This window comes from Tachypleus tridentatus, chromosome 13, assembly GCF_004210375.1.
Source record: "Tachypleus tridentatus isolate NWPU-2018 chromosome 13, ASM421037v1, whole genome shotgun sequence".
Lineage (NCBI taxonomy): Eukaryota > Metazoa > Arthropoda > Merostomata > Xiphosura > Limulidae > Tachypleus > Tachypleus tridentatus.
Window position 1 is genome coordinate 185,167,758 of NC_134837.1, and position 11,190 is coordinate 185,178,947.

The 11,190-nt window shown below is 35.2% G+C and overlaps 1 protein-coding gene across 2 annotated transcripts in view; it reads left to right on the forward strand.

The window, feature by feature from the left end:
- LOC143238131 (protein Wnt-5b-like) overlaps positions 1-3,844 on the forward strand; it is a 158,529-nt gene extending 154,685 nt beyond the window's left edge. For both annotated transcript variants that reach the window (XM_076478096.1, XM_076478097.1), the window contains exon 5: positions 1,829-3,844. In XM_076478096.1, coding sequence (XP_076334211.1) covers positions 1,829-2,287 — 459 coding nt within the window. In that variant the 3' untranslated portion in view covers positions 2,288-3,844. The remainder of the gene's footprint in view (positions 1-1,828) is intronic.
- Positions 3,845-11,190: the final 7,346 nt, after the last annotated feature.

The window sequence follows — 11,190 nt, forward strand, 5'->3', positions numbered from 1 at the left end:
TTATTAGCTTTCTGTGGTCCTCTTATCTCATCATACAAGTCCTAACTATTCCTTTGTTGGTTTAGTTTCTCGCTACGTTAAACCAAATTATTCTACTTGAATGTTCTCTACGTTGTTCCTCCAGAGTGCGTGGCCTTAATCCTAGAAATCTGCGATATTAATCCTATTAAAAGTGTAATTAAATTTTGAAGTAAACTTTGTTAATTTGTATTTCATTTTCAACATGCATGTTCTTGGATTAATAATGAAAATTCTTCGATGTTTCAGTGATAGCCAAGTCATTTAGCATCTCTAAACATAGTTTATATAGACCATTTCAGAAGTTAGGTACAGGTGCAAGTGAAGTTAGGTAAAGTGTGAAATATAATGCATATTTATCGTGATAATCGGGTTTCATACAGTGTGAAATACAATGTTTATTTAAAGTGATAAATAATCAAGATTTCACACAGTGTGGACTACAATGTTTATTTTAACATAATAAATAATCAGTGTTTCATATAGTGTGAAATACAATGTTTACTTAATGTGATAAATAATCGGGTTTCATACAGTGTAAAATATAATGTTTATTTTAACATAAATAGTCGGGTTTCATACAGTGTGAAATACAATGTTTATTTTAACATAATAAATAATCAGGATTTCACACAGTGTGAAATACAATGTTTATTTTAACATAATAAATAATCAGGTTTTCACACAGTGTGAAATACAATGTTTATTTTAACATAATAAATAATCTGGTTTTCACACAGTGTGAAATACAATGTTTATTTTAATATAATAAATAATCAGGTTTTCACACAGTGTGAAATACAATGTATATTTAACGTGATAATTTATCGATCGTTTTTCCTAGGTCGTTAATGATCAGATACCAATGTTTTCCTTGCTTTTTTATGATTTAACTTTAGTTTCTCTTGAGGTGTTAGCAGTGAGACTTAGACTTAATGTCACTATAATTGACGTTTCGATACCTGTTGCAGATAGCATGGTGTGCAACTTTGTGCCGGAGAAAAAACATTCTTTGTTGATACACACTGCATTTCGGTTTTCGTTTAGGTATGAAACTAGTACGTTTATAGTGGTCAACTGTCAAAACGAGACCTGTTTGTGACACACACACATATTGGTAGCTTCATAGCAAGTTATCCATAACGAGGCTTAAAGATGACGTCATTATTTCACATTCTTGCTGCTAACACATCACATGTAGTTAGTTATTGATAAGATCTTCGGAAAAAGTAAGAAGAGTGTAAAACATTATATCTGCTATATCAAGTGCCGAAGAGATATTTCGCATAGTAACGGAGTTCTTGAGACAAGCTACTTACGGCATACATAAATGACGTCATTATTGGTACTCCAAAGTTTTATTAGCTTCTTTACGGTTCTATCCAGTTGCTTGAAAGATTTTCTCATTTATCACTTAATCTTATGTCTTATTTGCATTAATAAAAACAGTTATTCGTGAAAAAATATCAGTAAAACATAATTTAATTAGAATGTTGCAAACTGAATGATAAGCCGGTAATGCGCGAGTTCAAAAACAGCAGTTACTTCAATATCTGAAATATCCATTACGTTGTTGAGTAGTACAGTATATGTAACAAAAGAACACATAATAACCCTTACAATATATCAACTTCTACACGAAGGTATGTTATCTTCATATTATATAGGTGAGAAATTAAGAAAAGCTAGGGTTAAAATATTTTATTTGATAAGTTTTGATTTTAAATCACTCATAATATTTTTGATTTTCTTATAAAATTATTAGTACAATGATTTGCCTTTGTATAATAGAAAATATTGAACATTACAGGCTGTAATCCGAAAAACAAGAGTCACGTGCAAGTGTCACGGCGTTTCCGGTTCCTGTTCTCTGGTCACGTGCTGGCAGCAACTATCTTCTTTCCGTGAGGTTGGAGATCAGCTAAAGGATAAGTACGACGGTGCTACTGAAGTGAAAATAAACAGAAGGGGAAAACTGCAGTTAAAAAATCCTCATTTTAACATTCCCACAGCGGAGGACCTGGTTTACCTTGAGGAGTCCCCTGACTATTGTGTTAAAAACCACACTACGGGATCCTTGGGAACTTACGGCCGTGAGTGTAACCGGACATCTCCAGGCACGGACGGCTGTAACCTTATGTGTTGTGGTAGAGGCTATAACACCCATAAGGCAGTGTTGAGACAGAGATGCAAGTGTAAATTTCACTGGTGTTGTTATGTCGAATGTAAAACGTGCACAAAGGTCGTGGATCGACACACGTGCAAGTAGATAAACAAGGTAAAACGTATTGGATAATTATAATAGACTCTTTAAACCTTAAAACTGGGACTTACTTTCAACCATTAGAACAGAACACACAACATAAAATACTGGGTTATTATAAGATACTTTTTAAATTGTAAAATAGGGTTCACTTTCAACCGTTAGTACACACGATATAAACAATTGGATTATTATAGTAAACTTTTTAAATCTTAAAATTGGGATTCACTTTCAACTATTAGTACACATGACATAAAATACTGGATTATAATAGATGCTTTAAATTGTAAAATAAGAGTTCACTTTCAACCATTAGTACACACGATATAAACTATTGGATTATTATAGTACTCTTTATATCATAAAGTCAGGCGTAGCTTTCAACCATTAATTATCAACTTTACTGTAAGATAGGACGGGAGGAAGAGATCTAGACGTGTTTAACTTTATATTCACAACTCTGTCCAAATAAGGAATGGGTGAGATGGAAGTATTATTACCATCAAACAGTTAGCAAATGGAGGATGTTTACATAAGATCTGTCTGAATGGGGGAAGATGTCCGCTTGTTTTAGAGGGATCAACAGACAAGTGAATTCAATAGAGAACCCTGAAGTGAAGCTTCGTTGAATTATGAGATTCGAATCCTAAGTGTTAATACAAAAAACACAAACTGATTCACAGCGTTTTCTGGTGGTATGTATATTAGTTACTAGTATTCTTAAAGGACGAAGATGGCTGCCATAGAGAACTTTATATGCGTAGGCTGAAAAATTAACTTATGATTTACCATCTTCTTAAGTAATGTGTATGATCATTCATGTTTACGACAGGTGGCGCTAGGAGGATGACACTAAAACTTTATAGTTAGGTTAAGAAACTATTCACGGTTTAACTTATAGGAAATTATTTTACTTTGATGAAGTGGTATAAGATTTTTATTTTATCTTGTGTAAGTTTTGTTAAAGAACATATGTGTATATAATATGATGAAACACTAATATAGTGTGTAGTTCAGGCTCACTTGGTTCATGTTTGACAACGAAGAAAAGGGACACGTGGTGACCCCAAGAATGACATCCTGACGTCATAAATGACATGTAATTATACTGTGACACTAGAGGTTACTTACTGGAACCGTGAGACGCATTTTGACAATAAGAGTTACGTCGTAACACCCTCAATTATACTGTAACACTTAGTCTTTACACCATGTGCTATATCAAGACTTTGGAAACTCTTCTTGACACCAAATATTATGTCGTGACGCAAGACGTTAAGCTTTTCCACCAGATATTACTTCGTGACGCAAGACATTAAGATGTGACGCAAGATATATCGTGACGCAAGACGTGAAGCTGTGACACCAGATATTACGTCGTAACGCAAGGCGTTAAGATGTCACACAAAATATTATATCGTGACGCAAGACGTTAAGCTGCAAATCCAAGAGTTGCATCATTCCGATAATCTGATGTCATAGCCTGTTCCTCAATGTTTAAAATATTTCTTGCATGTGTATTCTGGTTTAATAAAGTTGTAATAAAATCGTAAACGTCTGAAACTGGTTCTAACAATGGTCATTATTCCTTTAAGATAGGAAACTCCTTACTTAATTTAAACTTATTGCTTTACGCTTCACTGTCATGCGGTCACCAAATGGAACAGTGGTGAGTCTACGGACTTCTATCGCCAAAATCCAGGGTTTCAATTCCCGTGGTGGGCACAGCAAAGAGCCCGACTAAAACAAACACATTGATGTGACTTAAAGCTTAGTTGTTTCTATCATAACTTTCATGCGCATTTACATAACTTTAGCGCATTTAGTACATAACTTTAGTTCATTTTAGTACAATAAGATCATGCATTTAGTATCATAACTTTAGAATCATGCGTACTAAAACTTTAGTATCATGCGTTTTTATAACACCCTCTCGAAAATAAACTTTTCTTCTTCCTTTTATTAAATTAGATCAACTTTCAAACATCTTAGGGGAAGTCAGTTATTTTAACAAAAGAATTCACATCAACTAAAATTAGCTCCTATGGAGAAATGTCACAGTTTCACATAAACACACATACATATATACATATTTACATAATACTAAATGGAGGTCATTTGATACTACATAGAAGAATTAATAAGCGAAATATTAATAATAATATAACGCGTACATTTCTGGTATATCTTAAAACTAACTTGGCTCAAAAATATTTCTTTTATCTAAATATAAACTTGGTACTATAATGTTCTTTATCTAAATAGATACTTGCTACTGGGTGTTCTTTATCTGAATATAAACTTCATACTGGTATGTTCTTTATCTAAATATAAAACTGGTACTAGGGTGTTCTTTATTTAAATATAAACCTGATACTGGGGTGTTCTTTTTCTAAATACAAACCTGGTATTGGGGTGTTCTTTATCTTGATATAGACATGATAGTGAGGTGTTCTTCATCTTGATATAGACCTGGTAGTGGGATATTCTTTATCTTGATATAGACCTGGTAGTGGGGTATTCTTTATCTTGATATAGACCTGGTAGTGGGGTGTTCTTTATCTTGATATAGACCTGGTGGTGGGGTGTTCTTTATCTTGATATAGACCTGATAGTGGGGTGTTCTTTATTTTGATATAAACCTGGTGGTGGAGTGTTCTCTATCTTGATACAGACCTGGTAGTGGGGTGTTCTTTATCTTGATATAGACCTGGTAGTGGGGTGTTCTTTATCTTGATATAGACCTGGTAGTGGGGTGTTCTTTATCTTGATATAGACCTGGTGGTGGGGTGTTCTTTATCTTGATATAGACCTGGTGGTGGGGTGTTTTTTATCTTGATATAGACCTGGTAGTGGGGTGTTCTTTATCTTGATATAGACCTGGTGGTGGGGTGTTCTTTATCTTGATACAGACCTGGTAGTGGGGTTTTCTTTATCTTGATACAGACCTGGTAGTGGGATGTTCTTTATCTTGATATAGACCTGGTAGTGAGGTATTCTTTGTAAAGAACTTTAATTATTAATGTATTTTCCCTCATGTCACAACTGTGATAAATAAATATTTTAGCTATACACGTGTGTTTGAAATATTGATTTATATATATTTGAAGACGTACTTGTGTTATTAATATTGACCAGAGAGAAAAGGTTATCAGTGGACGTCACCCCATCGTACATCAACCTATAACGGGGCGACTGTTGATCTTATAACTTAAGTTGTGGAAAGTATTTTGTGTTGTTGCATGATTCGAACACAAGGATCTTCAAAATGTAAATTTATAGCCTCAAGCTCTTGGTGGGAAATTATTAATATTATCAACTAATAAACACATAACATATTTTTATTAATGAGAGAAAACATGAGGTGCTTTCAGTTAAGCATGACCAAGTCGTTAGAACGCTAGATTCGTAATATTAAGGTCGTGGGTTTAAATCTCTCTGAGATCAAACATGCTCACTCTTTCAGCCATGGTGGCGTTATTATGTGAGGGTCAGTACCGCTATTCTTTAATAAAAGAGTTGCCCTAGAATTGACGGTGGGTGGTGAATGGTAGTTGTTTTCTGCAATATTAGAGATGTCTATCGCAGATAGCCCTCATGTAACTTTGCACGAAATTAACAAACAGACAAGCTTTTTAAAATAAAACAAATACCTTACAAAGTGATAGTAATAAAATAAAAGTGTTAAATTTAGAATACAACAGTGATATATTTACAGATAACTAAATAATCAATAAATCACCTTCATACATATAGATACAATATTTGTTTTTAAAGGAAAATGTGTGGACAGTTTGGAGCTCTGTATTTCAAACAAATAATATTTAAGGTTTAGTATTTCTGATTTATTTGCAGATGAAGACCCAGTTACTAACTGTAAGAAGCTTCTAGGAGAACTTGTCTGATGTGGGTTTTTATTTAGTTTAAAATAATACCCCGCATAACAACGACAAGCCTACTTCACGTGACCATTGTCATAACTCTCTACTTGTATATTTTTTATAATATATTCTGTCTTTGTTAGAAAGAACTACTATGACAATATGTAGTCAGGAAAATTCAAGGACATATTTATTTCAAGTTAGATTTTTTTTCTATATCTACGTGATTGTAAACCATAAAAACGTTCACGTGATTGTCTTTCCCCACGCTATGCAGTTGTTCCACCACGTGTACTAAATTGTTTTTTTCGAACATTTCTTGAAATTATTTATTTTTCATTTTTGTTACTGTATTTTTAAAGTTTTCGTGTAAAGCTACAGAAAGGTTTCTCTGGTCAAGCTATCCCTAACCGTGAACTGACAGGTTAGAAGGAAAACAGTTGTATATAGTCAACAGCATTTGAAAGTAACTCTCGGAGTACCTTTTCTCAAAGAATAATTGATTGTGAAAGAAATTATAACAACACACGTACGGTACCAAGGAGCGAAGCGCGCTTTTGAGACTTAAAAAAACGATTGGTAAAACCTGCAATAAATGTCCATTCGGTTCGACTAACAAACCTTAAGTCAAATCTGTTTATAAGTAATATTTGGAAGAAACACTGAAAAAGACAACACATCCCATGTGAGTGTTTTGTTCTATTTCGTTTTTTTTTATGCCCAATTGTTTCAGATCACGAGTTGTATCTAATTCGAGTATATTTTCCAGTGGAGCTAAAGGAATAAACTTCTAACGTTATTTTAATAAAATCAGAAAAGTGCTCCCGATGTGTTTGATATCATCCTTCCTGTTGATCTACTCTCTAGTTGAATTGTATATTCTTATCTTGTCTTTATATACTTTTATGTGATCTGAGAAGCAAATGAAACATCAATGCTTAGTTGAGAGGCCCACTTATGATGGTCAGTGTCTAGTGGTGAGGTCCACTCCTGATAGTCTAATTTCAGCATCTATTGGTGAGATCCACTCTTGATGATCTAACATCAGTGATTAGGTAGGAGGTCCACTTCTAATGATCTAACATCAGTGTCTTATAGGGAGATCCACTTCTAATGGTTAGTGTCTAGTGGTGAAGTCCACTCCTGATAATCTAACTTTAGTGTCTAGTGGTGAAATCAACTCTTTATGATCTAACATTAGACAATAGGAAATAGGTCCACTTCTAATGATCTAACATCAGTGTTTAATAGGAAAGTCCACTTTTGATGCTTTAACATTAGTGTCTAATAGGAAGGTTCACGACTGATGCTCTAACATCAGAGTATGGGTAGTGACCTCTTCTGACGATATAAATTCAATGTTTAGTAGAGAAACCTATTCCTGACTGCATAACATCAATCGAGAAGAGAGGTCCACAACTGATGATCTAACATTACTGAATTGTACAGAGGTCCACTGCTGGTGATGTAACATACACTGATTGATAAACAATAAATCCAACGATAAACTTGTTGATGTTTAAAAGGACTATAAAACATACGTTAAACGTTACCTTGATGGTACATGTGGATGTTTAAGAGGACTATAAAACATACGTTAAACATTAACTATAAAACTTGAACTAAATTAATTATTAAATATCTACCCTTTTATAACCTAAAACTAACTCAATGTGTTTAGGTGTCTGTTTTACTGTTTGTAGTAGATTAGAAATATATATATATTCTTTGATTATTGACACGCTTCTTATTTCCCGTAAACGTAACTATACTCTTCAAAAAAAGAAACGCAAAAGGCAAAATATGAGACAAATTGTTAACAAGTTTATTCTGGGTAGTTCTGTATGACATATGTGAAACTTTGCACATTCACTGCTGAGCATCCAAAGTCTGCAAAGGCGAAGTCCACGCTCACTAGGTGAAGTTTAACGTCACTCAACGTCAATAACGAGTATGCCCCCCGTGAGCATCAATAACTGCTTGGCATCTCCTGCCCATGGAAGCGATGAGATGACAAATCACATCCTGTGGAATGGCTGTCCACTCAGCCTGCATAGCTGCTGCAAGCTTAGGTAGAGTCTGCAGTTGAGGTTGTCGCCGTCGCAGACGTCGGTCCAACTCGTCCCAAAGATGTTCGATGGGGTTTAAATCTGGTGATCTGGAGGGCCAGGGAAGAACGTTGATGTTGTGGTGTCTCAATAAGACAGTGATGAGTCGGGCTGTGTGAGGACGGGTGTTGTTATGTTGAAAAACGTCGTTGACGTTCACCATGATGGGTTGCACATGGGGCCTAAGAATCTCGTCGACGTATCGTTGAGCCGTAAGATTCCCTCGAATGTGCAAAAGGTCTGTTCTGGCATTGTAGGCGATGGCAGCTCACATGATGACGCTGCCACCACCAAATTTGTCATCTTCCTGCACACAGTTTGCTATAAAACGTTCACCTTGGCGACGGTAAACACGGGTCCTTCCAACCTGCCTACGAAGCATAAAACATGATTCATCGCTGAACCAAACATGCCTCCATCGTCGATGAGGCCATACCCGATGTGCCCGAGTCCACTGCAGCCGTGCTTGACGATGTTACTGGGTGAGGATGACGCCTCTGACTGGACGTCGAGGTCGGATTCCTGCATCTCGTAGACGGTTGCGTACGGTCTGATCGGAAATCCTACGTAACCCTGGTATTGTTGAGGCAGTAGACGTCGCAGTGGTGGTCCTATCTCGAAGGTGACGTAACCGGATGTTGCGATCTTGTGCGGGCGTGGTCACACGAGGTTTGCCAGATCGTGGACGGTCACGAGTTGATCCATGTTGTTGGTGACGATTCCATAACCTTGGGATGGTGCTTGGGTGCACATTCACAGCTCTGGCAACATCTGGTCGAGATTCGCCTGCTTCCAAGCGACCAATGGCGTTGTTGCGTTGTGCTTCTGTCAGTCTTGGCGTAACTGTATTGCGTGTCGGTGGCTTAACACTGAGATATGAAAACCGAGAACCCGTCACTTTTATAGGGATTTTGCACATGTTGCACTTGCAGAACATGCAGATCTCTCAAACAAATTTATTGGACACGAATGCGTTTTGGCGAAAAATTCGATGTTTTCCTCCGTTTTCAAAGTGCACAACTTTTATTGTCATTTTGGTCTGACAATCAGTGCCTTAACACGTGTAACATCGCATACTCTGAGCTTGTAACGTTATTACATATATTTCATTTTAAAATAACAAAAATATCCCTTTTGCGTTTCTTATTTTGAAGAGTATATTATGAATTGATGTCACTCAGGTTTAGTTTTTTCATTTAGTTGAAATAAACTGAATTATGTCTTACGGAACAAATAAAAAAAAGTTGTTGTGTTATGTCTCCATCTTATAGTCTAAGTTTTATTTTCACATGGACATTATGCGTTCTTCTCTCTCTTACAGTTTTGAACAGACAAATTTAAAGATGGACTTGTATAGTTCTGATACATTATTTTATCTTTCTTCTGGCCGTACTCTATCCTGTATTGTCACTTTAAACAATTATATTGATTTTCTTAATGCTTATGTTTAAGTCAAAAGCGACAGCATGCTTTTGATACTTTTATAATAGTTTATTTTATTGGGCAGATTATTTTGGAGAATAATAATAATAACAATTACAAAATAGTTTATTTTTCTCGATTAAGTGTTCTACAATTCTTCTTAGCATATGTTCAGTAGCAGGCCTAAGCTCACACTACTTGCTAAGTGCAATAGTTTTCCTTACTTGATAACTTAGTTCGTGCGTACGTTACTTATTGTATTTTATTTGTTGAAACCTTGGCTCACTATTCACAAGGTGAACTAACTATGTAACTGATAGCAACAGACAAATTGATAACTAAACTCTCTAATTCATCTTCTAACTTCGCTGACTAATTCAGTAACCAATAATCTAACAGACTGTCTAATCAATATTCATCTTTACGAACGTAGAATGTTCCTTGGTGTCGGAAAGTAAGTTGCCAACACAATATTATGTCTTGTACTTTAGCATCTATTCAGTAGTTTCTAGTCCTAGTCTTTCTATGTTACTTGGTACAAATAATTTATCAGTACGTGGTAAATGATGTTGGGATAAGTACATCAGAAAAGCTGCTTAATTAATATAGAGAATTACTTGGAAAATTCATGTTTATTAACAGGTTTCAAGGCTTAGTGGTTATCAGAAGTATCCTTAGAACAACATGTGGGTTTGTTGTACGTGTATGGTGGTTTTGGATGAATTACATGCTAGAATTGGGTTCAACCTGAAGATCTGTTGTACTAAAGAAATGTCTTTCTTTTTCTTCTTTTATTGAATAATTGCTACAATCATAATAAAAAAAAATATTACTGTTTTCTTATGACATTAAACTCTCGGGCATATTTCTCACTGTATTTATACAATATGATAAAACTCTATAACTCGAGCTCTTTAAAAGGGTCTAACTTTCTTCTCCGGGGAAGACTGGTTGATAATATTAAAAATACTGAGATATAACAGAATGTAATCCTACAGATATTTAATAAATTACCTTTAATTACAATAAGTGTAAATTAATACATTTGGGTTACCATAATTCACTTGTTTAATAGAAACAGAAACATTTGATATTGCATGAATCAAGTAGTAAACTCTTGGAATAGTAGTGGATAGATCATCTCTAGCCACTGAAGCAGTCCTCTATGATCAATGGTAAGACTAGTAGGGTGCATTTATTAATATATTGATTTATCGCCAACAGAGGCAGTTACATTTCTGTGCAAGTCGCTAGTTAGGTCACAAATGGAATACACCTTATCCAAGAAACGGTGTTGACTTATTGGAAAGGATGCAGAAGAGGTTAGGGCCTCTTAACTAAGCTTCTCTTGAGGGTAAAGGTTATTGCATTGGACTTATACGAGATAATTCGGAGGTTCAATTGGACATATACAGCATTTTGATTTCCCTATACGACGAAAGGGCACAAGTTTAAGATTAGAAGACAAGCTAATCTCCATTTATATTTTTCTAACATA